The 27581-nt window shown below is 41.0% G+C and overlaps 1 protein-coding gene across 6 annotated transcripts in view; it reads left to right on the top strand.

Annotated features, from left to right (window-relative positions):
* sd (TEA domain transcription factor 1 homolog scalloped) overlaps positions 1–27581 on the top strand; it is a 182268-nt gene that overhangs the window by 128066 nt on the left and 26621 nt on the right. For 5 of the 6 annotated variants that reach the window (XM_072298400.1, XM_019052296.2, XM_019052297.2 and 2 more), the window contains one exon: positions 26975–27256. In XM_072298400.1, coding sequence (XP_072154501.1) covers positions 26975–27256 — 282 coding nt within the window. Of the gene's footprint in view, positions 1–25358; positions 25496–26974; positions 27257–27581 lie in introns of those variants that run through there. The other variant, XM_019052295.2, reaches the window with a different exon arrangement.

Raw genomic sequence — 27581 nt, 5'->3', positions numbered from 1 at the left:
TTTATTTTCCAGCGAGGTTTAAACTTGAGGCTTTGAAGATGGCCTGAAAATGACAATTCTGGCCGATGAGAAGTTTGAAAATACATCGATGAGCTCCTTTTAAGCACCCAGTCTAAACGTCGAAAAGAGCCCTAATTGACGACAAGATCTTTCTGTTTCCTGAAGGGGGAAAAATGTAGAAGTAACAAAGGTGAAACAGTGGATTTTTTGACGGGTTTGGTAACAATTCCGATTTTCGAACACTATTTAGTAGCTCCAACATTAGTAAAATCGAAGAGGTAAACGCGCTTCCCGCTCCCGTATCACTTGTTGAGTGCTAAGGACCCCTAATGATGCGCTTGCGTCGGGGATCTTTATAGCCGCCGTAGTTGCCGTAGTCGCGTCCGACGGCCAAAACTGAAGCGCAGCGCCGAAACGGCAACCCATTGGTGCTCAAGCACGAGTACTACGGCTGCCCACTCCCGTCTACTACGAGCTTGTGGCTTCTGGTCCTCGACGTCACGGACGCGAATGGTGCCCTGCCCCTTGCCAGCGCCACGACTGGGTCCAGAGAGGGAAATCTCAGGCATCGCAAGTTGCATGGTGCATCTACGGGAAAGAAGCCAACGGGCTGGCGTAGGTTTTAGATCCGTCTTTCGAAAATGTACCACACGAAGTTATTGAAAATCACTTGTGTCTGCGAAAGGTCATAATGACCTAAAAATAGGAGTTTTCCCAAGAGTAATAAGGTATCTCAAAGACGCGTTTAGCCGTTTACTCGTGTTGGACACATTTTTTGCAAAAGCCCTGTTAACCTGCTGTCAACACTACTAGCAAAAGTTCACGGAACTCGGCATGAAAGTTAAGTTCCGTAAACCAATCTCTTTCCATTTATATGAAATGAACGAAAAAATTAAGAAGGAACAAACATTAATGTGGTTTAATAATTTTAACTTCCGCCGCTGCGACGCTGACCGCACTGTGCTTGGCGCAATGCGTGAAGTTATCCTACAGTCTTGTATGCGCTATGCGTTTCACGCCGACCGACCGCTGCTGCACGAACTGTATTCGACGCAATGCGGGAAGTATTCATGCAGTCTTGTAGGCGCTATGCGTTTCACGCCGTCCGTTGCTGACCGCAGCGGCCGCACTGTCTTTCACGCAATGCGTGAAGTATTCATTAAGTCTTGTAGGCGCTATTATGTGTTACATGCCGACCGCCGCACAGTGCGTTGAATGGTGACAAAAATCCCCCTAAAAATAAAAGTCGAAATTTTCCAAAAATTATGTGGTGAACGTTAAGTGGTATATCTGGCAACACTATTGTCAGCGATAGTATCGATTTTTATCGATACCTAGTGCCCGCACAGGTGGTCCATATCAGCCAGTTCTGAGCTCCTGATTAGAAGCCGATTGCAGATGACAACAATGAGGAGCATTCTGATCAACAGGCTTCAGTGCCATTCTATCCTTCCTGGAAGCTTCATTCCTACTGGTAAGCACTTTCTATTTTTGATTTTTCCAATTTTTAAATCCTTTTTTTTGTGGCGAATATTGCATTTTGAAATACTGCTCATTTTTAACAGTTTTTTCTACTTTCATGGAGTGGCGAAAATAAGCTTTAACAGTATTTGAAATTTCGTGCACGTAAATACATTCAGTAGTATGTGTACTTTCAGAAAATCAACGTTTCATCTGCCCGATGTTGCCCGTTCGGACGGAAATCATGATTTTCCATGAAAATTTGGCCATTTTTCAGGTGTTTTCGGGCTTTTATTCGACTTTGATTCAAAGTTCACAAATTAATCTAAAATTTTCAAGGCATTTTGCACAGACACAAAAAGATAATACTGAAAATGATGTAAAGAAATGGTGAAATTCATTTTTAATTATGACATGATGCCAGCTCGCTCTAAAAATAGCACATTTCTTTAATATTTGTATCCACGTATATGTATGCATATATATGAACTTATTCCGATTACATGAACCTAGTTTCCAAAAAATATGGATGTAAATATATTAAATGGCATGTAAAAGAAGGGAACTTTGAAATTGAAGTAGCTCAGTGTTGCCTAATTTCATGAAAACTTCCATTTTCGCAGGGCTCGTTCCTACGTTCTTTTGAAGTTTCATGAAGTGGCAAAAAAACTATTGACAACTATTGGAGATATTTCAATGTGGACATAATCAGTGGTACGTGCACTTTCAAAAATTAAATTTCAGCTGCCCGTAGCCCCCCGTTTGGACAGAAATCGTGATCATTTGTAAGAATTTTACCATTATTCGGGGTTTTCTGCCTCTCGTTTGGTTCTTGAGCCTTGCGAAAATGGAAGTTTTCATGAAATTTGGCAACACTGAGCTACTTCAATTTCAAATTTCCCTATTTTACATGCCATTTAATATATTCATACCAATATTTTTTGGAAACTAGGTTCATGTAATCGGAACAGTTCATATGTATGCATCCATATACGTGGATACAAATATTAAAGAAATGTGCTATTTTTTAGAGCGAGTTGGCATCATGTGACACTTAAAAATGAATTTTACCATTCGTTTACTTCATTTTAAGTTTTATCTATTTGTGTCAGTGCAAAATGTCTCAAAAATTGAAGGTTAATTCGTGAACTCTGAATCAAAGTCGAAAAATGGCAAAATTTTCCTAGAAAATCATGATTTCCGTCCGAACGGGCAACATCGGGCAGATGAACCGTTGATTTTCTGAAAGTGCACATACCACTGAATATATCCACGTGCACAAAAGTTCAAGTACTGCCAATGCTTTTTTGTGCCACTCCATGAAAGTGGAAAAAAGGGTTAAAAATGAGCAGTCTTTCAAAATGCAACATTCGCCACAAAAAAAAAGGATTTAAAAATTGAAAAAACCAAAAATAAATAGTGCTTACCAGTAGGAATGAAGCTAACAGGAAGTAAAACGTAGAAGTTATGAGAAATAAAATTAGAATAATTAAATTAGCTTGCATTTCAATAAAAAAAAAAAAAAAAAAAAAATATTTTACGCTCTGTAAGGTTTAAAAACCCGTTATGAAAAATAACAAAAAATGGCAACACAGCAACGTTGAACTATATTTTCTCTCGGTAAATTGATGTGTTTTGAAAATAAGCACTTGCTAATTTTTTTTGGTGCGAACTTGAGCTTGATATCCTCTTTTTTTCAAGGAGATATCAAGCTGAAACGGTTTTATCCAATTTCCCCTCAAAACGGGGCCCAAAACCCCCCTCAAAATGTTCCTATCAAAAAGTTCTGTTTGTCACAAGATAGTACGTACCGAGAAGAGCAACTCACCAAATTTTTATGAAATTTCAACAATTTTTAACTGAGTTATCGATTTTTGACACTCGTCCCCATGTAATCAACGCACTGTGCGCCGCGCCGAGGGGGTTTCTCCTTTTCATCTCAAGGCATCGTCATCATTGCTCTCTGCGCCGCGCCGTTCTAGGCCAAATTCCGTGTTCGGTTTCTCTCTTAGTCTTAACTCGACAATTAAAGGTGCTGTCTAATTGTATCACTAAGAGACGACAAAATTAGAAATCACTATACTCTTAGGAAATGAGTGATTTTGTCGCCTTTTCTCGTTGGTAATTTTGTTTTTATAAATCCGATTTTTTTTTATACCTACACTTAAAAAAATTGCAAATTTTTGCCGCCCCTTAGATTTGCCGCCATGGGCCGCGGCCCATGTGGCCACCCCCTAAATCCGGCCCTGATCTCAAGGAGCAAGATAAGTATTTTACCTCATCAAGTGATGAAAGATATTAGATAGTGGTCAATTTCTGACGATAGCCTCAAAAATATTGAAAATGGGCCCCGTGGGTCACTAAAATGAGCTGACGAAAAGCTAAGGGTCGATAATATTCGAGATCGCGATCCGAGGATCGCCGTTTTTGTGGAAAGCCCTCGATTTTTTTTCCTCCCCCCTATTTTAAATTGTGCGAAAATCCCTATTGTTGCTTCAAATTTAATAATTGTGGCGTCGAAGCCTTCCACTTTTTGTGGGAAGGGTATCAATAATTGTGGAGGCATTCGCTGCCGCGGATCGCCGAAGCTCAGAAGATTATCGACCTCTGCGGAAAGCTAAAATTTGAAGGGTCAGAGGCCTCTCCTGTGTGTACACGATCAGCCACTGTAGTTGTTCTCGTGCGATCAAGTCATCTGAATTGATTTTCCCAACCATAGAAATCATGAGCAAGTCCTAGTGGACCGAATCGTGTTTTCTCGGCATATCAAGCTAGGTACAAATGCCGCGATTTGGTTTTTATTATGTTTTTTCGAGTCCGAAAGTCTCATCCCTCTGACCGCGGTTTGCCATTGGCTGGCTCTCAGATGAGCCGCCGGATCAGAGGAGCCGGACACCTCGGAGAGGGGCGATAGGCGGAGCCGCGGTGGCGCACGCGGCGGCCGCTTCGCGCCGCCCAGCTGTTGCCGGCGCCGCTGCCGGCTCGCCCGCTGAAACCCCGCGCTCGGCTCGGCCGGGGGACAACGGGGGGCCCGGACCCACCCGGCGGCCGGGCGTTGCATAACGGGCCGCGCGGGACAGTATTAACTCATTCTCAGTGTTAATCTCTCATTACCATATGCGAGCCCGCCGTCCCGCGAGATGATTCACGCACCAAGTTAGCCTCTCGCACACGAGTTGAGCACCACATTCCCGCTCTTCTACGATCCGTCCGCGCTCCGCTATGTCGCCAAGAGATCAGCGGCGAAGCATGAATGGTCCATTATAGATATTTCCCTATTTGAAGCTATCATGATTCCATTTTTTCTGGTTTACTGATTTGTTTTTTCTCGTTTGATTTCAGGTGAGTTACCGAATTTCCACCGCAATTCCCACCATATCAAAGCCTGAGGCACCAAATTAAATTGGTGAGTCATAGTCCATCCCAAATTTGATTTTTTCTCATATCTTCAAGTTTTTTTTTCGCTCTGTAAAGCTAGGCTTATCTAAAATACCTGAGTCAAAAAATGGACGGACGCGTTGTGCGTGCCCTTCTCTTCACAGTCTTGTTCCGAATGTAGGGTGACAAATTCCTGAAAAGTCATGAAAACCTGGGAAAATCAGGACATTTTGCTGAGGAACCTGAAGATGTTTGCTGCCAGCAAAAAAAGATTGCATTTTTTTCAATTTAAGAAGTCTTCACGCTTGAAAGTTTTGGTGATAGTAATTTTTATGGGAAATCGTGCCCCCGCCTTTAAAAAAGTCGAAGGACATGTTTAAAATCCCCTAAAAGTCAGGGGAAAGTCCGGAAATGTCGAAATCTACACGGAGAAAAAAACCTCGCGTGTGGGACCTGGAGTTGAGGTCGTATGGCTCTCTGAAGTTTTTGGTTCGCGCATCCGAAAACTTGAGGTCCACCAGGCGAAGCTCGGGTCAAACATCTGAAGTACTTCAGTATATACCGAAGTACTTTAGATGCGTGAGCCGAGCCCTTCAGTAAATACCGGAGTACTTCACATATTTGACCCAAACTTCGGCAGGTGGACCTCGAGTTTTCGGATGCGCGATCCGAAAACTTCAGAGATCCACACGACCTCAACTTCAGTTTTTTTTTCCCACGAAGTTTTTTGCTCCGCGTAAAAAAACTTGTCACCTTGGTATGCTCAATTCACTTTATTTCTTGCACCGCAACGAACACTCGAATAGTGCGGTTTGCCCTCAATATCATACTAAGGCGTAAATACACACGGTGATTAATCGCCGCGATTGAAAGACCAAAACCAATGGGGGGCCTGGATTTCGATATATCGACATCAGTGGATCGAAATCTAGGCTCTCCATTGGCTTTCGTGTTTCAATCGTGGCGATTAATCGCCGTGTGTATTTAGGCCTTTATGCAAGGGTTCGCTATAGTATTTCAAAAGTTGAAGATGTCAGTAAGTGCAAGGTTACGCAGCGCAGTGCCTACGCATGGAATATGAATCGTTCAGCGTGGTGGTAGTGGGACAAAATAGAAGCCAGAAGGCCAGTCTCGGGAAGAACAGAGCGAAGCAAAGAGTAAACGACCGGAATGACTGTAAGAGAAGCGCCAATAAAACAATAAAATAAACATACCCACTGCCAAACTTAGCCGCGGCTGGCTGTGGATTAGTGTAAACAAACACGAAGGTACAAAGAAGATTAGTCAAAGAAGACTCATCCGTGCCGGGCCCTCTGTCTCGCTACCTCTCCTCCACACCTGTTTTTTTCTTCCTTTTTTCTCTCTTTCTGTCTTTCTTTCTTTTTTTTCTCTCTGAGTGACCATATAATCTCGGCGCCGCACTCAAGTGCAACGAAGACCTAGCCCGAAAAGATGTAAGATTTATACTCTTCTCCTTCATGAGGGAGTTGAAGCAAAGAGATCGCGTTTACCCTTAATGCATGTTAACCCTCTTTGACATGAATTAATTTTGGATCTCAGATTCTAGGAGACACCAATCTATTTTGTAAATTGCACACAAAAAATTGAGTGCCAATTTTTTTTCGAACTTTTAAAATTAAGGAAATCAATTTCTCAAAAAAGAAAAAAACTAATGAAATTTTTCCAACTCCTGGCACTGGAGAAAGATTCAATTTTTAAAAAAAAAACCCCGAAAATACATTCTTACGAATTTGTAACGCTATGCCATAGAGGGTTAATGTCAACATGCATAGGCGGCTCTACGGGGGTGCCAGTGGGTGCCGGGCACCCCCAAGCAAAAATTAAGTACGGTTACCGGAACCGTGAAAGAGGCTTTTGGGCAAGTTAAAACGTCGAGAAAAAATCGTATTATGAAGCGCAAAAAATTGGCAATATTTTTATTTCATGAATTTTTGAAATCTCCAGGTGTCCAGTATTCAATGATTATAGGCAAGGAGTGATGGGAGGAGGGAGGATCTCGTCAAAAGTTGACTTCTGGTAAATCATGAGGTTGATATGACTTGAAAAATTAATATTGATAGCCGTGTTTTACAAAGATTCTACTGTTTTTTTTAAGGTAAGGTTGTAGTTTTGATGGAAAGTTTTGCTAAAAAAATTTTACATAGATTTTAGAGGTATTTAGGTAGAAAAGGAGGAGAGAAAAAGAGAAAGGAGGGTGGGAAAGGGATGAAACTTGAGGGCCGACACTTAGGCCTCCCCTGAGCTACCGTTCCCCTTCGGGGCCGGTCTACGACATTTTCTACCTCTGGGCACCCCCAAGCATGAAGGTCTAGAACCGCCTATGTCAACATGGTAATGTACAATCACCTATATTTTCCTTTATTGCGGGGGGGGGGGGGGGGTGTTATTTCTCGTGGAAGGATCAAATCGCAAGAAGCAGCCAATTGTAATTAGTTCTCTTTATATTCCGTCAAACGTTTGTAACCCGCTGATGTTTATTGGTGCAAACCCTTGAGTATTATCAATCACCATTATGGAGTATTATCAATCACTGGTCGTTAAGAATGTTGAGTTCTTCATGTTATTCTGAAATGCGGTGATTTCAGGTATAACGATATAGGGTGGCAAGTTCCTGCAAAGCCAGGCGGAGTTTTCTTTTCCAGCCAAAGCTGTGCGCTTAAAATTTAACAAAAAAATGTTTTTTTTATGGAAAATCATGTAAGACCAGAAAAGCATGAAACATATTATCTGAAATCGGAGAATTTTCCCTGGTAAAAATTGGTGATAGGACCTGCGTTTCAAAATACCATAGAAGTTCTTATAGCCGACTGAAGAAGGCGATAGAAAATCATATAGCTGGCTGTAGAAAGTGGAAAAAATCATACGGCCGGGCTACACAAAGCGATAAAAAATTATACAGCCGGGCCATTGTTCCTATCGCCGGGCTTTATATACACTTTATCGACTATACAGCCGGGCCATTGTTCCTATCGCCGGGCTTTATATACACTTTATCGCCTGGCTGTTGCTTTTTCGTCATCGGCTATAAAGGGCTATAAGAAATTGTGTAGAATTCGTGTGCTTTGTAAATCCTTAAGTTTTTACACTGAAAAAAAAGTAGTTAGCGTTGAGAACTAATTTGGTAAGTTCTCGCCAAGTAAAATCAAAATTAGGCTTCAGAACTAATTTATTGTACTGAAGCACCAATCAATTCGCTTCATACGCTGACTTGACTTTACTAGAGCGCGAACCAGAATTGGAAAACAGCACTAGCTGTAAAATTAGCGCTGTGGTAAGACAAATTCACCTTCGGGTCAAACTAATTCGCCCTCAACACTAACTGCCACATTGTCCGTTACATTTATTTAGTTTCGAAAAAGTGGCGTCGGTACAACAGCCTCAATCGCGTCAGCTCGTGAAAATCAATTAAAATGTGAAATTTCGGGCTCGTTTGACAATGTAAATACTCCCGGTATGATTTATAGTGTCCTCTCTTTCTTGAAAACGTTCGAAAGCAACATAAATAAACCTGTTAAGGTTAGAAATCGTCTGTTCGATTCAAAACGTAAACAAGCATGATATTCGTTGGAGTCGTCAATCTTCTGTATTAAATTGCGATTAAAGCGTTCCGCGTTCAGTTTATATTTTACGAAAATCTGTGAACTTACTGCTTACTTCTATAGTTCGTGTTCTCCCGTAATTTCAAAAGAATATCTCAAGTGTTCGGACGAGATATGTTTATTCAGTGTGAACATTCGCTACCGTTTCATGTGTGAGTGTGTGTCTCTCTAAAGGATAATTCTGTCTACTTGCACATACCTATGGGATATTCCTTTCCTCTGTCGTTCATTTGGAACCGGTCAGTTGATTTTTACCTCTCATCTTTTAAGAAATCTTCTTTTCCTGAAAGTATTGTCCAGTTATCATTCGCTAAGCCGTTTTCTCCTCTCTCAGTTTTGAGGTTAGGTTGACCCAACCCTACCGAATGCGAATTAGAGTAGCGGAATTAGTTTCCAGCACTAATAGTGGTTAGTGTACAGAAACCAAAAATCATGTGTGTCCAAATCACACAATTTGAGTTAGTGTATAGAAACCATTTTTAGTCATCTGACGCTAACTCATTTTTTTCAGTGTACGGAATCACCTTAATATTTACAAAACGCACATTATATTTTCCATTACTACAATTTTTTTTTTCATCAATTAAAACGAAAATAATCCATACAGAGTGTGCAAACATTTCAAAGTTATGAGTTGAAAAACGCTGACTCTACGAGATTAAATATTAGAGCCTAACACAAAGCGGAGCGGCGACGCACTGGCGCCTACAAACCTAACAGGGATACTTCACGCATTGCGCAACGCGTGAAGTATCCCTGTTAGGTTTGTACCCGCCCAACACGAAAATGTTTCCAAAATATTGCAGCAACATTGTTATTATATTTCCGACAACATTGCTGCAATATTGTCACAATACTGTCACAATATTGCAGCAATGTGCTAGGGTCCTACCTAACAATATTGTTGACAACATTGTCGGGAACGTTTTGGCAACATTGTCTGCAATGTTGCCAAAATATTTCGAAAATATTGCACAAATATTGCGATCAGGGTACATATTCCATATCCGTGTGCGCGCTCTCTAGGAGACACCTTTGGTACTAATTTGCTTTCTAATGTACATATGCGTCCAGGTTGTGAATCGTAGAGTTAAAACTACAAAAACCCTCAAAAACATTTTCGGGCAAAAAATCCGGTCGAGGAAATTGACGTGTTACATCTTATTAACCAAAAACATTCCCTTTCACCCCTCCAAGAAGGTTGATAAAACTAAGTAAGTAACTATGAGATGACAAAAACCTCTCTTAAATTCTCAGGGTCCACCAAGGCCACATATGTCCAAAAACTTACTCCTTATGGTTTAAAAAAAAGAAACAAAAAATAATCCCTCAACAATAAGAAAATTTTAAAAAAAAACCGATTTTGTGGTTCACAGATATGTACATAAATCCTTCGAATGAACTTGAAATCAAAAAATCGGTCGAGAAAATTTAAATGAATTTTCTCCTTCAATTATGAGTTCCGCAACAAGCACGACTCGCTTGAAGCTTTCCATACACGAGCCGCAAGAAACTAATTTCTTCTTTCTTACCTACTGAATGTGAGGAGAGCGGGAACATTTACTTTTTCCTTCATTTATACAGGATGCAACAAGCATGACTCTTGCGTTTGCAGAAACCCTTTCATTAAGGAGATCGCGAGAGCCTTTACCGCGTTCATTTCCAAAAGGGATTACTCCAGAATTTCACATTTTAATAATTTAAACGATTCATCTGTTCTTCTCTTCTCTCCTTCTGTCCATTGACAGAAATACAAAATTTTTCCGACTCACTGACGCGACCGGCTCGATGCTCTCAGTGAAACGGTGCCTTTTTATCCCTGACGCCAGCTTCAGTTTTACCAGTGGACCCATTTTACCACATAGGTACATTTCAGACTCTTTCGATTAACTTCGCTGAATCTAAATCATGGTTGCTTTTACTGTAAGCTTACCATATGATTTGGATGGTGAGAAGGCTAAAAGTTTTCGTTTACTTTTCCTTTTTTTCATTTTCACGAAATGGGTCCCATTTGACAAGAGGAGTTATTTAAAAAAATTGAATTAAGTTTCGATATAAGAAAACTCACACCCATGCTGTGATTTAAGTGTTATTCTTTTTTTTTTTTTTTTTTTTTTTTTTTTTTTTTTTTTTTTTTTTTTATATACTTTAGAGGTAATCCACACTTGTTTACGCATCGAGCCGGTCGCGTCAGTGAGTCGGAAAAATTTTGTATTTCTGTCAATGGACAGAAGGAGAGAAGAGAAGAACAGATGAATCGTTTAAATTATTAAAATGTGAAATTCTGGAGTAATCCCTTTTGGAAATGAACGCGGTAAAGGCTCTCGCGATCTCCTTAATGAAAGGGTTTCTGCAAACGCAAGAGTCATGCTTGTTGCATCCTGTATAAATGAAGGAAAAAGTAAATGTTCCCGCTCTCCTCACATTCAGTAGGTAAGAAAGAAGAAATTAGTTTCTTGCGGCTCGTGTATGGAAAGCTTCAAGCGAGTCGTGCTTGTTGCGGAACTCATAATTGAAGGAGAAAATTCATTTAAATTTTCTCGACCGATTTTTTGATTTCAAGTTCATTCGAAGGATTTATGTACATATCTGTGAACCACAAAATCGGTTTTTTTTAAAATTTTCTTATTGTTGAGGGATTATTTTTTGTTTCTTTTTTTTAAACCATAAGGAGTAAGTTTTTGGACATATGTGGCCTTGGTGGACCCTGAGAATTTAAGAGAGGTTTTTGTCATCTCATAGTTACTTACTTAGTTTTATCAACCTTCTTGGAGGGGTGAAAGGGAATGTTTTTGGTTAATAAGATGTAACACGTCAATTTCCTCGACCGGATTTTTTGCCCGAAAATGTTTTTGAGGGTTTTTGTAGTTTATATCAGCTCGTTTTTGAATGGAGAAAGGTGTGGCCATAAAATATTAAGTAGGTACTATTGGCTATTTGAAAATCCTGAATGAATGGAAAGTAAACAACAACATCTGCTAAAGCACTAACACATTCAGCGGAAATTTTAATAGCACCCACTGACTTGTGATCAGTCTGGAAATAGGTAGTTGAAAGTAGTGGGGCTACCTAAGGTAGTCAAATGTATCTGTACCTATTGGAAAGGCTCACAGGAAAAGGGTGACAGGGGAGGGGGAGGGGTTAAATAGCTATAGAGTTGTCATTTACCTGCGTGAGAAAATTAATGGAAAAAGAGTATAACTTATTGTCATAGGCATTACACTGTAAGCTTATTCCAAGTTATAAAATAATTTTGCTCATTTGTTTCAACTACGCACATCATCCCTCTTAAGCGCACCTATGTTTGTATTAATGCTAGCGGCAAGTTTTTCGATACTGAATTTCATCACTCAGCAACCTATCAGATGATTATGGAAATTCATGAGAGCGTTGCCTTATAAATCATAGGTACTCCGTATGGAATGATGAATTATTCATGAAACAACCAGTGAATGAAGTAGTAGAGCACAAATTTTACCAAAATGAGGCTATTTGGTGTGGCATGACTTTAAACTAGCTAGGTATTTTCATGACTTTTGGGATTATTATTCTTTAGAGCATCCAAACATCCAAACTTTGTTCCTACAAACTCTAGGTGCACCATACTCTAAGGAGCATTGTAAAAGAAAAATTGTCGATGATTGCAATGAAATGAGAAATATTTTCATCTCCCCCGAATACTTAATTTCTCTTTGAAAATTTGGCAACAGGCATACTTATCGCATAAGATGATCTTCCTAACTTGAGGGTGCCAGCAGCCTGATTGTTGAAAATTTGTGTTTGAAAGGTAGGACACAGATGACATTGGTTAAAAGGTGGAGCGTTATTGATCAACTATGTCTTATCGCAGCTTTATTGTGCCTTTGTCTGGTGGAATGGACAACATACTGTCAGAAACTTAAGAGATGCCTTTAGCTTGTCTAGGGTTCCACCCATCAGAGGCACGACAAAACAGCGACAAGACATAGCGCCGACCAATCACGTACTGCCTTTTGACCTATGTCATCTATGTCTACCCGAGAAACACACAATTTCGACAATCAGGCTGCAGGTTCTGACAATGAATACCTATTAAGAGAATTTCTCACTGACCTTATTAAGTATCGGCCATTGCAAAAAAATACCTGCGCATGCAATGAAATAGCTTACCTTTCTCTTGGATTAATTTCGAATAATATCGCTTCACCATAAAATTTGTCAAATCATATACTTGCCCACATAGGTAGTGCCTTAAGTTATTTTAAAAAATGCAAAAGCCACGGAGAAAGTATTTGGTCGTAATACAGGCATTTTAAGGATAAAATATTGAAAAATTTACCTCTTAGTTTCCTTGAGTTTTCAAGGTTCACTGACAGACATCAACCGAAACGGCAATCTCTTGATAAGAGCATTTAGTTAATATATGTAAGGTGATATGCGAGCTTTCCATTTCTTCTCATAAATGATACCAATTGATCTAATCACATTCAGCCTTGGACGATTAGCGGTGCAGAAACTAGGTAGGTCAATACTGAACTCCGCACACCTGATATTTTACGTGCACTGTTTCACTGGAGTAATTACATGCTGGGAGCTGAGCTTAGAAAGCACTCGCTAGGTCAAAATGGAATAATACTTCAGTAACACATCTATCTAGCAATAAGTATAAATAGCAATAAGTGGGTGCAAACATAACCTTATGACTCGATGTAAACAAACACTCAATACGTGAATGACACAGAGCGTGCACAGAGGCTCCCTCTAGCAAACTGGTCCTCATTTAAAACAGAGAACTGAGATTAAATATCCATTAAAAGGGTGGAGATTATCCCCTTACATAAGCAGCAAGAAAGAGGGGCGGCGATTTAAACAAAGCTTTCCATTCCGATTTAGGTGGGTATATCCTCTCACTTACTGGGGCTGATGCGATCAGGCAAGGCTCATAGACAAAGTAAGGATCATGAAGACATACTTCTGGCTGGATAAAAAGATAATTGTTAATATAATTGTACTCAGCCTTGATTGACACAATCGCACTTATTCCAATGGAACTGGGTAGGAACTGGCACCTACGTATATTACTACTGTAGTCCTCTTGACAGATAAGCAATTTATTCTGTTACGCTTTTGTATGGAGGAAGAATGGGCGCACCCATTTCACACGGTAATCGATGCAAGAAAATGAAGCCTTCATTGTGTTTTCATCATCAACTTATGAAATTATGAGAATAATACGAGTACATACCTTTCATTAAAGACCTTGTTACTATTGTTGGGCAAAATGATGTTTCTAACAACTCCTGACGCAAAATCAAAGAGACTCGGAAGAAACCAATTTGAGCAAATGCTCACAGTCAAAGATCTTTGATTGTGTGACATTAAGTTGATCTATGATTGAACTGTTCCGAAAAGGGATGGAATTGTGCCTCACATACTCAGGTTCGCAAGCCACGCGTAACAAGAACGGTAGAAGAGATAGGAGGATTCCAAGATAAATCATGAAGGAAACATGTTCTTAATGTAAATAACATACACTTCAGAGAAACATAATCACTCCAGAGCACATAGGTTGATGGCAAGATGTAGAGCGAATAAATTTTGGTCGAAGTTCAGTGACAGTCGCATGTGAAGGCCGAGGCTCATATTCCAGTAATTTTTAGACTTTAGTCACGAGCATGCATTCTGTGATGTAAATGCTGCTTCCTTTGAGAGTTTGGCACAATTTCGGTGTAATTTCGTTAACGTAATTTACCTGAATTACATCTATCGCTTAGGTCAGGTACTGACATAAACATGACGACATAACCTCACTTAAAAATTTGTCACATATCGTTCAATAAAATAAAGATATCTTTTGAACATTTTAAGAGAAATTAAGGTATATCGGGCTCCAGTAGAACACGTGAGACGTAATAATAAGAGTACGTACATATAGTAGTTAGCATCTACAAAGAATTAAACTCTTATCCAAATAAGGTAAATCTATTCACAACTAGTTAAAGAGGTTGGTAACGACCGACCAGAAATCACTTGAGATTTTTAAGAAACCAATGAAGTAGTGTATCGGGATAAAAGTGGGCGTAATAATATAAGTGTGTAATATTAGTTAGGATCTAAAATGAATTGAACTTTTAAATTAAATCTGTTCATTATTCACAAATAAATACAGTAGATGGAGGTTGATAACGACGACAGGAATTTCGTTCCCGAAACTCGGACGAACCTGAACAGAATGAACCAATGGCGTTGAACCATTATGTTACTGGTTTTTTTCTAAATTCAAAAATTATAGCTAAAATTTTGAAGGATGTAAGCGGATGCTGGATTATCCGTGAGATAAAGCGCTTTTTTATGTGGCAAAATGAAATCCTCACATCTTCACGGAGTGCCCTTTATATAGGCTCCATTACGAATCTGCGGCCGGGTAAGCGAGAAATCTGTTGTTAAAGATGGTCATGACGGGCAGTTTAGTCGTATTTTCCGTAATTTCTCTTTAAGATCACTAGGAATGTTACAAAACTGTAAAAACCCATGGACACGGTAACATGACGATTCTTTAGGTACCCACTTTTATGGGTCTAAGGTTTACCGTTATCGCGGAGTTTGAGTGACTTTCTCAGGACCCTGGATTCTTGAAATTCAAATTTCCCGGCAAAGTAAAAAGTAAAATTTTCCTTGTTTTGGGTCATTAAGTGCTTATAACTTTTTGAAAACTCAATGGATCTTAATGAAACCCTTAAACGCCATCCGGCTAACTTAGCTGCGTCCATAGACACCAAGATCGTTGGAATCCGTGCCGCCGTTTGGCTCTGAATTCCATTCTAAATCGAATCAATTTTCAGATTAAGGGAGTTGCCTGTGACTAAGAGTGTCGGCCACCCGTTTGTTATCGGGACTTTAGTAGGACGTCATTTTCCTCGACCGGGGGTGGCTACCGCCACTCTTGATTACTTACCTTAAAATCCGCGCCGTCCTAGTCGGGATTAGAACCCACGTCTCGGGATGGAGTTGATCTCCGAAATCCAGTACTTTACCACCAGACCAGCCAGGCTTGATGTAGATGGGCCCGTAAATTCAATCTCTTAACTATCGCAGGCCTCTGAGTCCGTAATATGTTTGTTTATTGACGGATTCTTATAATATTTTACCAGAATTTACTATTTATTTATTATTTATTTATTATTTTTTATTTCATCCTGTAATTTATGTTTCAAATTTTTTATTAATTGTACTCAACATATTCCTATTCATGTATTTCAAATTTTCATTTTTTTTTTTTTTTTTTTTTTTTTAACTCTCTCTCTCTCTCTCTCATTTTTTTCTTTACCAAATTACTGTTTTTATAATTGCGTCTTTTTCCAGTTTTAATTATTTGAGCATTTTTCTAGTTTGAATTTATGTCGATGTATTTATGTTATGTTATTTATTTTTTTCCCCTTCTTTTTGTCTTTTCTTTTCTCTCCCCCCCCCCCTTCTTTTTTCTATTATTATCAGTTGAATTTAATTTTAGGTCCGATCCGGGAGATTAATGTTGTTCTTTATTTTATGTTTTACTTCTTGAATAAAATATTTTATCTTATCTTATAAGAAAAGAACAAAAGTACCAAAAACGGCTCCTAGGGCGCGCGCACACGGTTGTATTTTGCTATTGCGAAAATCGCAAAATGAGATCGCTAACTTAACAATAATTTTGCAAATTCAGCAATTTTAAACAATTTGCTAATTCAGCACAATTAAATTGCACAATCAAATAGCTTTTTGAATTGTTATAATCGCAAAAATGTCACTAAATTCGCAATATATCTTGTGAAAAAAGCAATTTATGAGGTAGGCAAAATCGCAATATTGAGATTGCTAAAATAGCGATTGATTTTAGTAAGTCCCGCAAAATAATTGGTAAACAGAGCAAAACCATACGCTAATTTGGCAAACATTTTGAAAATCTAGCAAAAGTTTTAGCCATAATAGCATAAACTAGTGATGTTAATTTCGCAAAAGTATAGTTTGCCATTTTCGCACAATAAAATTACCACTGTTGCAAATTGTTTTGTCGTTCTTGCCACGAGGGTGGGCATTTTCACAAAAAAAGCAAATTGCAGAAATCGCAAACCATTTTTTGCCATTTTAGCAAATAATTTTAAATATTACAAAAATATTTATAAAATATTTTTAACATAATATTAAACAAATATTTTTAAACTAATATTTCTAAAATAATTTTAAAATATTTTTTGTTAAATATTGCAGCAACATATATTTTAAAATATTTTTGAAACATTTTTTTACTATACACATCAACATATTTTAACAATATTGTAAATTAAATATTTTGTAAACACTGCTAGAATATTCAAACAATATTTTTGCAAAAACATTCTGAAAATGTTGTCAAAAATGTTTTTAAAATATTGAACAAATATTTAAAGAGTGTTTTTTCAACAATATTGCGACAATATTGTCTTGGAACATTGCGAAAATATTGCAGCAATATTTTGTGTTGGGCGGGTAGGTGCCAATGCGCGTTCCGCGCTGGCTGCCCGCCCGCCGCGCTGCGCCGCAGCGTACCACGGCGCTTGAAGCAACTATTTCACACCAGAGGTATTGCACAGTATCGTACGAAATTGAAGGCGCTCCAACATATTAGGAATGGCAGGCATCCTTCAAAAATACGGAGCTTTCCTCGCAAAATAAATCAAGATACTACGGCCCAAAAAGAGAGCGGTAGTCCAAAAACGAACTAAGTCCTAGCATCCGTAATTAGTAACGGATAGCGTACACTTTATCGTCAGGCTGTTGCTTAGTCGCCATCGGCTATAAAAGGCTATAAGAAATTGTGTTACCGGCTATAGAAGCTATTGGAAATCTTACAGCCGGCTGTAGGTCTATAGTATTTTGGAACACAGATTCTACTGCCAATTTTTACCTGGGTTGTGTGAAAAATCCTTGCAAAGTCAGGGAATTCTGAATATCAAGAGAACCTGTCATTCTGATCGTCCTCTACCCAACGTGACTCGGTTCGAAAAGAATCTGCTCGCTATTTCATTGCATTACAAGGCCTCAAGAGAAAAAAATGTTAAACTTGGAGTTTTACGGTGGGAGTTGGCTTTTTTCTCGAGCAATTGTCGCAAGTCGATTAAGGCTTTATTTTCCCTTTTCTCGCCACATTAAGACGCCGGATTTGTTTTTCTTTTATCACCAGCGACCGTTAAAACAATTGATTAGCTCGCATTAATTAAAACCCCGCGAAGCATGAGCGGGTTGGAACCACGTTTCTTTTCACCTGCCCCTAGTCATCCATGAAGTCTTAATTGTCGTCTGGTGGCCCTCCCTGCCAATAAAATGACTCCGGAGCGATAAAGGTGTACATAAGAAATTAAACTCGCGCTAGTCACGCGCCGGGGCCAATAGACCAATCGTATTTCGATTTATCGCCATCGACCCCGACCGATGCTGGATTCCGATTGGTTCTCCCTCGCTGGGAGCCAACCGGGCTCCAGTAACGTCATCGTCAGCCCCCGCAAAGTCATTTTCGAAAACACTCGGGACGCTGCCTCTGATTTCTGAGCCTACGTTTTCCTCGGGATGAACCAGTCAGCATTCGTGTTTTTGTGGTTTTCCGTGCGTTTTTTCGAGAGAATGCGGTCAAATTGTCCTGTAAACCCGTATCATACAGTATGTATTGAACCGAATTAGTGATATGTACTATTCTGATGCATCCTCCAACGATTACTATTATTTCTACTGTAATTACTATTTTCGACTTGACCATGGGAAAAGAGTGTGTGGTGAGTGATCTAAATTGAAATGAACTGTATGTTTGATTAATTTAAAAAAAAAAAAAAAAAAAAAAAAAAAAAAAAATTATCTGTCTACTACCACTATTTATTTATTTATTTAAGTGTTGTAAAAATGGGAGTGGCTTAAAAAACAACAAAGGTACAAGCCTTCTGACCTTCTCTGATTCATGAATAAGAGTTATAAGGGAGGGGGATTTGGAGGGAGTAATAGGGCGTTATTGAGTCAAGAGGCAACAAGGGGTGTCAATTTCCCCCTTTTTTTTAATTTTAGAGGAAGCGCGCTGATGCATCTCTCCAATATTTGAAAACATAACGGTAAATGCACTGGAGGGAGCGCAGTACGAATTTTTCCATACCCACAGCTTATCAGGCGTTCACATGAATGGGAGCCGCGACTCCGCGAGTGGCTCGCTGTCAGAGAAACGCGCCTTCACATGAAAGGGTAGGCCAAACGCCTCACTCCCAAGCGCGAATAGTCGTATCATTTGTTTAAAATTCTTTCGGCCTGATTGTGGCTAGTTCTCCTGTCTTGAAGTCTCGCGACCGACCATAGTATGAACTAAAATCGATCTAATTTTATCAAACGTTGCCTAAGTTCGCATCTCTTGTTACATTTTTTCACAAAAGAACGAAGCTTTATTGACAGCTGTGAACTTGTATGAGTATACTCATCATAAGGAAAATTATCAGACAAGCTCAAGGTACCAAGTGGAATTTGTTATCCGACAACGAAATAAAATCTGAGAGGAAATTAGTGCTGTTAGGCTGATTCTAGCTGGATGTGTCCAATAATGGGTGTTTTAGAAAGTTGTTCAAAATCGTGTTGACCAATCATAAGAAAGCACGCAGTTTCTAGTGCGAGCTACATCTCGCACCCCTAATTCAAGCCCATCCTGTTTAGCGGCACTGCGATTCACCCTGCGCTAGCAGTGAAGATCAGATCGCGATGTCATTTGCAGTTGAACTCTCAACCCCTTTTTTGTGCAGCTTTTGTATGGGCAGTTCAGCCCCAACACACGCACGGCTTGTTTGCACAAAAGCTCAAATGCCGTTTCAATCTTATCGGACAAACTTTTAATTTTTCCTCGCGGTTGCGTTGTTCTGTTAAAAGTGTCTGCACTTGATCCGGCAGCGTGGAGTTAAAGCAGAGGTTAATGGGAAAATGGGAACTGAAGCAACCCCCCCCCCCTTTCCCTTCCCTCTTGCTGACCTCCAAGCCGTGCGCGGGCCCAGATGATGGGGTACACTGCCGAGCTAAGGAAGAACGCCGTATGAACATTCGAGAGTTGCCAAATTTCCTCCGATAAAATGTTAATTTTTGCGGAAAGTCATGGATATTTTTCCTTGAAATTTTCAGGGACTTTAGGTGGAATTGCGAGCAAAATTATCTGAAAAATTGGAAGAAAAATATTCATAAGCTGCCCAAGAAACTCGTGTTTTATCAATGGCAATTTGGCAACGCCTGGAGGTTTATACGGCGTTCTTCCTTAGCACGGCGGTACACTGGTACAGGGAAGCGGTAACACAAGTCGGCGCTAATCTGAACGATTCATCAGGAATCAAGCGCCTACAGATGCGGTGATTTAAGATGGTCGTCATCTTCGTCATCGTCGACGCCGGACCCTGGACGGTGCTACCTCGGTGACTCATTAAGTTCACCGCAGCTGTGTATCGTCGATGGTGTGGAGGGGGAGGGGCGAGGGGGAGGATCGGTGTACTGCCGCCTTGGGCTAGAGCGACTCGAGTCAATTATAGTGAATCAGTTTTCCTCTAGAGCTTTTCAGGATATCCTCGGTAACAGGGTCCGGTAAGGCTTGCTAGATCGACGGTGAAATCGCCAAAATGCGTATCTCCATACTGCCGTGCTAAGGAAGAACGCCGTAAGAACATTTGAGAGTCGCCAAATCTCTCCGGATAAAACATGTATTTTTGAGAAAGAATGTGCGTATTTATCCTTGAAATTTTCAGACATCTTAGACAAAATCCCGAACAAAACTGTCTGAAAAGAATAGAAGAAAAACTATCACAATTTTTCAGGAAATTAGGTTTTTATTGAAGGAAATGTAGCAAAGTCTGAAGGTTCGTACGTTGTTTTCCTCAGCACGGCAGCATAGCGGTGTTTCAAAATGTCCGTTCTTATCTTAGTTTTTAGAAGAAGACCAAACAAACGTTATCGCTCGAACTTTTTACAGAATATTCTTCAAACAGACAAGCAGGGTGTCTACAAGTCCAGAATTTCCGGAGTGTCCGGAAATAGTGCTGATTTTTTAGAGAGTGTTACGCCATTTTGTTTTTGCGTGTCAACAGCTAGGATGCTAGGAAGGATGTGGGCATTGATAATCAAATGATATGTTATGGGTTTCTGTGGAGTGTGGAGTGGACCTACATGAGGGTTTTTCGATTTTTTCTCTTGCGTGGGATCTGTAATACTTGCATTAGGAGGAGGAGGAGGGGGGGGGGGGTGAAACGATGGAGACCACCGTGCCCCTTCCGGGCCCCCTAAGCTCATTTTCTCGGGCCGCGGGCCGCGGTCCTCCCGGTGCATCGGATCCAGAACACACCCTCGATTGTTGTCTGAGGTCTCTTAGTCCCTCGTCCGGCTCATCGTAAAACGTGTTGCCACTTGCACGGTTTTCCAGAATCACTTCCATGTGTCAAGAAGGACCGACCGATGAATCGTATTTGATAGTGGTTCGATGTATCGTTCGGTTCTAAATAATCATAACCTCAAACAAAAGCGTTTTGCGTGGGGAAAAAAACGAAGACAAGAGACCCGCCACTGGCCACTTGGCTCTTGGCGACCGGTGAAAGCTTTTACTTTCGGGGATTCAACAGTTCCATATGGAAACTTATAAGGAAGCAACAGTCATCAATCTTTCCTCGGCTGTTGACCTACCTACATGGTGGATGATGAGCTGCGGGTGACGTTATGAGCCAAACAAGTTGCCCAAACTCCTGCTTGTTTGCAAAACGAAACTATGCCAACACGTTGTTGAACATCAACCATGTAGATTAGTCAACAGTTTAATTTTGAAGTCCCGAAAGTAAAAGATTCCACCATAGCTGAGATACGAGTGGAGGTTCCATACGGGATTTGCCTCCAAAAATCAAAGAAATATCCGAAAGAGGATTCAAAAATCACGGACGCTTTCATTTAAAAGCCATGCAAATTCTTCAAAGATCGCGTGTTCTCGATGAAGCCGCAGTTTAGCCAAGGGAAATGTCAAACTTCGTCTAAATGTCGGCTCCGAAACAAACATATTTTGGTCGGAGTCCCGAAAGTCTGTTTTCTTTCTGGACTGCCGCCCCCCTCCTTCCCGTATCGAAACATTCCTGATCCGTATCCTTAAAGTGCGCATTTGGTTTGGAATGTCTATTTTTGCAAATCCCTAATAGAGCCAGTCGGTAACGACGTTTCCTCCGTGCAGTTTTCAGTACACCGCCTTTTTTTAACTCGCAATTCACCTCTCCTCCTTTTCCCATTCCCTCCGATGGCGGCAGCGCGGCGCGGCGCCCTGCCGGTGAGTGTTAACGCGTCAGCTTCCGACCAAAAATAGCATGTACTTTCTTTTTTTTCCTCTTCAAAGAAATTCAATCACGGAATCATTGGAATTGCTATAAGTGCACTGGAAACGAGGTGTTCAACCGGGGAATAGTTCGACCAAGTGCGCAGTTGATCCTCTGCGAAATTTTGTTTTCTGAATCATTGTACCTTCAAGTTACCGCTTCGTTTTATCAACAACTTTCTTATATAACCTTGTAAGGTAAAAAGATAAATCGTAGCGCTAATAATTAAAATTATAAATGAGTTTGTATTTAAAATGTTTGAATAGTAAATGCGATGCACCATTCGAACTAGGGGTCTGAATAATTGACTTAAAAGACAAAAAAATTGAGGCTTTCCAAGTTTTCTCGGTATGTGTAAACGTGATCTTTGACCCTGTATAGTGTGAATATTTATCCCCCTCCCTCCCCGGTTTAAGGACTTGGTCAATCACAAAGTCCCCTCATACTGAGAGTCAAGACAATGTGAATCCATTTCTGATTGGTTCCCGCATTTTAGGCCTTCACAGTGTCACAAACGGGAATAAAGATTACATTTTCACCGATTGCAAAGATTATAATCTGGAATGGACCAGGGAATTACGGGTTCGTCAAGGAACAAACGGAATGAGAGAAGGAACGGAGAAAGGAATTTGAGACTGGACCGATGAAAGATTACGGTAACGTTCAATTTCTGTAATCTTTATTCCCGTTTGTGACTCCATGAGGGGGTGTTGTCTTGACTCTCAGTATGAGGGGACTCGAGTCAATCAGCGCCTCCCACAATACTCACGCACCCACACTGCATTCGGATAGACGAAGAATTCGATGACCACCTTGTCGGTGTGAAAGTGCCAAGAAAAAAATTCAGATCAGCGAAGGGAAAATGGAAACGGACGTGGAGTTTAGTCGGGAAACAATAGGGAACTAACAACATTCCCTGGTTAGATGCGCGGCCACTGCGGCGTTCCCACGCTCATGACATCCGCGGAGCTAATCACTTACCTCGGCCCCCGCCGTCCCCTCATCCCCCCCACAATCATCCCCCCTTCAACCCGGAGGGGGGAAGGGGGTTAATTTAAATGAATTTAAAACAGCTTAACGCGCGGAATGGACACGATGTGTATGTGTATGCGGATCGCACAAGCGTGGCTTTGTTGCCGTTGTTCATTAAATTGATTCTAAGGTTAAACAACAATTACCGTAATGGTGTGCATGATGTCATTTGCCTTTTCTTCATAGACACGGCCGGAGTACTGAGCATAGTCAAGCTCATAATTATCATTTTGCCGATTGAATATGAGGAAAGATTTCCGCAGTTGGTAATTAAAATGTTGATCGTGATGTACTTGCCAAAAAAATTAGAGTAAAATCATGATGTCAAGGAGGAGCCAACGCACAGTGGACTACAATGGTTTTTATCTTCCGTCATCCTACCGCTTTACTCCGCATGACAACTGAAGTATTTCAGAAATATCGGAAAATATAGCTGAAGTCATGACTGATCGTCTTTCAGAAGGCTCGATCTTCACTGCTTCGCATGTGTCGCAGAGCGCCTGGAGGACAAAAAATTGCTTCTGGAAGTGTCAGAACTTGTACTGCTGACAAAATCGTCCCACAGATTTACGCTTTGGCGACGTTTTGTCATCTAACCATAAATACAGTTTTGTTTAATCATAAGGGATTCGAGTGTACTATCAAAATATCATTTGGAGCGATGAATTAAACTCAAACTGCGGCGATTTTTATGTTTTTTATCGGTTACCAGAGCCCAATTTAGGAGATGGCTACATGGGCCGCGGCCCATGGCGGAGAATTTAGGGGGCGGCAAATTTTGCAATTTTTTAATGTAGGTATTAAAAAAAGAGAGAAAAAAATCGGATTTAGAAAATAAATTACAAACGAGAAAAGGCGACAAAATCTCTCATTTCCTTAGAGTAAAAGTATAGTAATTTCTAATTTTGTCGTCTTTCGGTGATACAAGAGACAGCACCTTTAATTAGTCGAGTTGAGAGAGAAACCGAACACGCAATTTAACCTGGAACGGCGCGGCGCGGCGGTCGGCATGAAACGCATAGCGCCTACAAGACTGCATGAATACTTGACGCATTGCGTCAAACACAGTGCGGTCATTAGCGGTCGGCGTGAAGCGCATAGCGCCTACAAGACTGCATGAATACTTCACGCATTGCGTCAAACACAGTGCGTTCAGAAGCGGTCGGTGTGAAACGCACTATTTGACTGTAGGAATGCTTCACGCATTGCATCAAACACAGTGCGGTCAGTTTCTTCTTTCATAATTTTTTCGTTCATTTTTTATAAATGGAAGGCCTTGTTCACATAAAGAGAGGTTCACCGAACTTAACTTTCGTGCAAAGTTCCGTGAACTTTTGCTGGTAATGTTAACAGGACTTCGCAAAAAAAGTGTCCAACACGAGTAAACGCGTCTTATGCACCTCTCCCCGCTGCACGTTTTCCTGATGGTTTTTATTGATGTTTCAAAACGAATGAGAAGGGGGCGGCAAAATACAGGCGGCCCATGGGCGGCAAGTAGGTGAATCCGACCCTGTCGGTTACGGCATTAATTTCTCCAAAAGGCGAAAACTCTTCCATGAGATGTCATATCATCGAGCTAGATGTTAGTGCGTCGGAAAGTCTGACGAGTTATCGTCGTAAATAAAAGTACAACTGCGTTGGGACTGAACATGTCCTACAGCAAAGATTGTTTCCCCACAGAAAAGTATGTACTAATCTCAGATCGCAGTCGAAATGTCGTATAAACACAAGTCAGGGGCGGTCCGGCCAATGGTGCTGGGGTGATTTAGCACCCCAGAAATTCTGACCGGTGCCTCAGAGGGCCGCGGTAGGTTTCTTTCAGGGGCCCCCAAACTTTGAGTAACCCACGTAAATGAGGACTTCAGGTTAGTTTGAGGAGGCCACACCTGAGCCTGAGAAAAAGGGACCCCGAAAACGTATCAGCATACTAAGAATTTTCGAGACAGGCAGACACTGACACCAAGTTTGTATTTATATCGCCGCTCCTCCGACGAAAGGGCGTATCTTTTTTCCGCAAGAGTCCAAAAAAGCATGGAGTTTTATGTACAACAGGGCTCACGTGGAAATCGAGACGTGCCCTTACGTCAAAGGTGCGACGATATGACATTGCAGGTTTTGAATTCTCACTGATCACACATCGTCATAATTATCAGTAAAAATTGAGAGTTTTTTGGGGCTTGAGAAATTCGACCCTTCTGTCCCATGGTATTGAGACGGTTAGACACATTTCTATCAAACGGAACTATGTGCGTTATGACGTGAGTCTTGTTATGCATATATACTTATGGGTCTTAGGGCTCATGTCTTAATGCACATAGTTCCGTTTGGCAGAAATACTTCCAATGTCTTCCGTGAGAACCGCTTATTTTGAGGTTTATTTTGATTTGCTAACGTGGCTAATGGCGTGCGACCGAGCGTCGAGCGTGGTGGCCCTCGCAGGCCGCCGGGGGTGCTCAGGGCCCAATGGCTAATAACTCGCCAGCCACGCGCCTCCGATCAGTTCGCGAGTCCAGATCCGCGCAGTTCGCGCCATTCTCGTCCCGCCTTCCTCCCGTCATAGTCTCTCGGACTTCGCTTTTCACGCGCCTCGCAACTTTTCCGAACGTTTTCCGGCCGCCTCGAGTGCCCTGCACCCCCTCATGTCGCCGTTTTTCTGCCCCGGTACGTCTCCCAGTTTTCCCCTTCTACCCTGAAAAAAAGTATGGTAACACCTACTATACTGCCGTGCTAAGGAAGAACGCCGTATGAACATTCGAGAGTTGCCGGATTTCTCCGAATAAAACATGTATTTTCGAGTTTTGTTGTGCATATTTTTCCTTGAAATTTTCAGATATTTTAGATTGAATTGTGTACAAAATTGTTTGATAATTTTAGAAAAAAATATTTACAATTTTTTCCTGCAAATTCGGTTTTTATCGAAGGAAATTTGGCAAAGTCTGGAGGCTCATACGGCGTTCTTCCTAAGCACGGCAGTATAAGTCTTCTTGATTTTTTACACAGTGATGTAATTTAGTGAATTTTACCAGAATTATAGTAGTATTCAGGCGATACTTACCATAATGTGGTAAATGCTACCCTAGAGTCTGGTTTTCATTACCATACTCGAATCACTGTGTCTGAGTATGATAAAATCCACCATTTTTTTTTCAGTGTATACATTCCAAGTGCATCAATTTTAGTACAATCGTTTTTATAGACACCTACAGTTTTACCTCTCAAAACGGATCCGAACATCACGTCGAATTTTACGAGTCTTACTGAACGGCTTCACAACCATCAGCTCGCTTTAATTGATACTGAAGAATCCCATAATGATGATGCTCGTTTAGTGTGGGCGCTTTGTGCAGATTTTCACGTCACGTCCTTAAACGTCATACTTCGTCGTTTTTCTCACGAAAAAACCTTACTGTAAATTTTGTCTCGCAAATTGTTCTTCTGCCTGGAGAATTTTCGGCATTTCCAACTGAAAATTTCACTATTTTTCCGCTGATCTCAATCAAGAGTCAGAAAAAATTTTGTATTGTAAATTGCAAATGTAATGATTGTACACCGCACTGGAAGGAAAGCCTCTTGGATTCATTGTCCAGACTCTTAAATATTTGTCACGTCAATATACTCTTAATTCAATTGGATTTTTCCTTGAATCAAAGGGAAATCCGCTTAAATTAAGATGCTTAGCTCTCGGTTCATGCAAAAATTCGATCGAATCAGGAGTACTTTTCCTTGTCGAAGTCTTTAAAAATCTGGACTCTGGATCCAAGACACTTCTTATTCCAGTGCGGAGTTTTAGAGATGCACTGGATAAAAAACACATTGGATCTAGAGTCCAGACTCATAAAAACATCGACAAGAAAAAATACTCTTGATTCAATCAGATTTAAGCTTAAATCAAGAACCAAGGCTCTTAATTTGAGCGGATTTCCTCTTGATTTAAGCTTAAATCTGATTGAATCAAGAGTCCTTTTCTTGTCAATGTTTTCAAGAGCCTGGACTCTAGATCCAATGTGTTTTTTTTCCCAGTGTGGTGCTCGACAAGAGGACATGTTGGGATACCCACGATAACGCTTCTAATCGGCTTGTTTATGTAGGATAGTGTGATGTGCGTAATGCTCTTTTGACGCGGATGATTCTGGTTTGCAGGGTACGGGTCGGTATCTGGCACCATTTCCTCGCCGTGGACTCCGGCCAGCGCCGGGCCGCAAGCCACCGACACGAATGGCTCCGGCTCGGACTCGAAGCACGCCCTGGATCGGCTGGAGCGGCTCGACGTGGGCGACTGCGACGACGACAAGGACCTCGCCGCCGCCGACGCCGAGGGCGTCTGGAGCCCCGACATCGAGCAGAGCTTCCAGGAGGCCCTCTCCATCTACCCGCCGTGCGGCCGCCGCAAGATCATCCTCTCCGACGAGGGCAAGATGTATGGTAAGTACACCCCTCAACTCTCTTTAGAAACCATAGTCATTACAGTCAAGGAAAACTCGGGGAAGCTCGAAAAGTCATTGAAATTAATGGGGGAGGGGGGCTGCGGGCTGATTATTGGCATTGATAGACAAAGCAATAGGCAAGGAAGACATAAGGAATGTGGAGCGATCCTATTGGTTGAAACGGGGATTACCGAGAGACTAAGGGAGAAAATGATGTGCCTCAATAAGTACCTCTCGTGGGTTGCGTTAGTTAGTCTGTTACCCACCTTCTCTGTCATTGCAATCACCTCCTCCCACTAATAGGATCCCCCCATATCCCTTTT

Source organism: Bemisia tabaci, chromosome 3 (assembly GCF_918797505.1).
Source record: "Bemisia tabaci chromosome 3, PGI_BMITA_v3".
In the NCBI taxonomy this organism is placed as follows: Eukaryota; Metazoa; Arthropoda; class Insecta; order Hemiptera; family Aleyrodidae; genus Bemisia; species Bemisia tabaci.
This window is presented reverse-complemented; position numbering and strand designations above follow the sequence as displayed.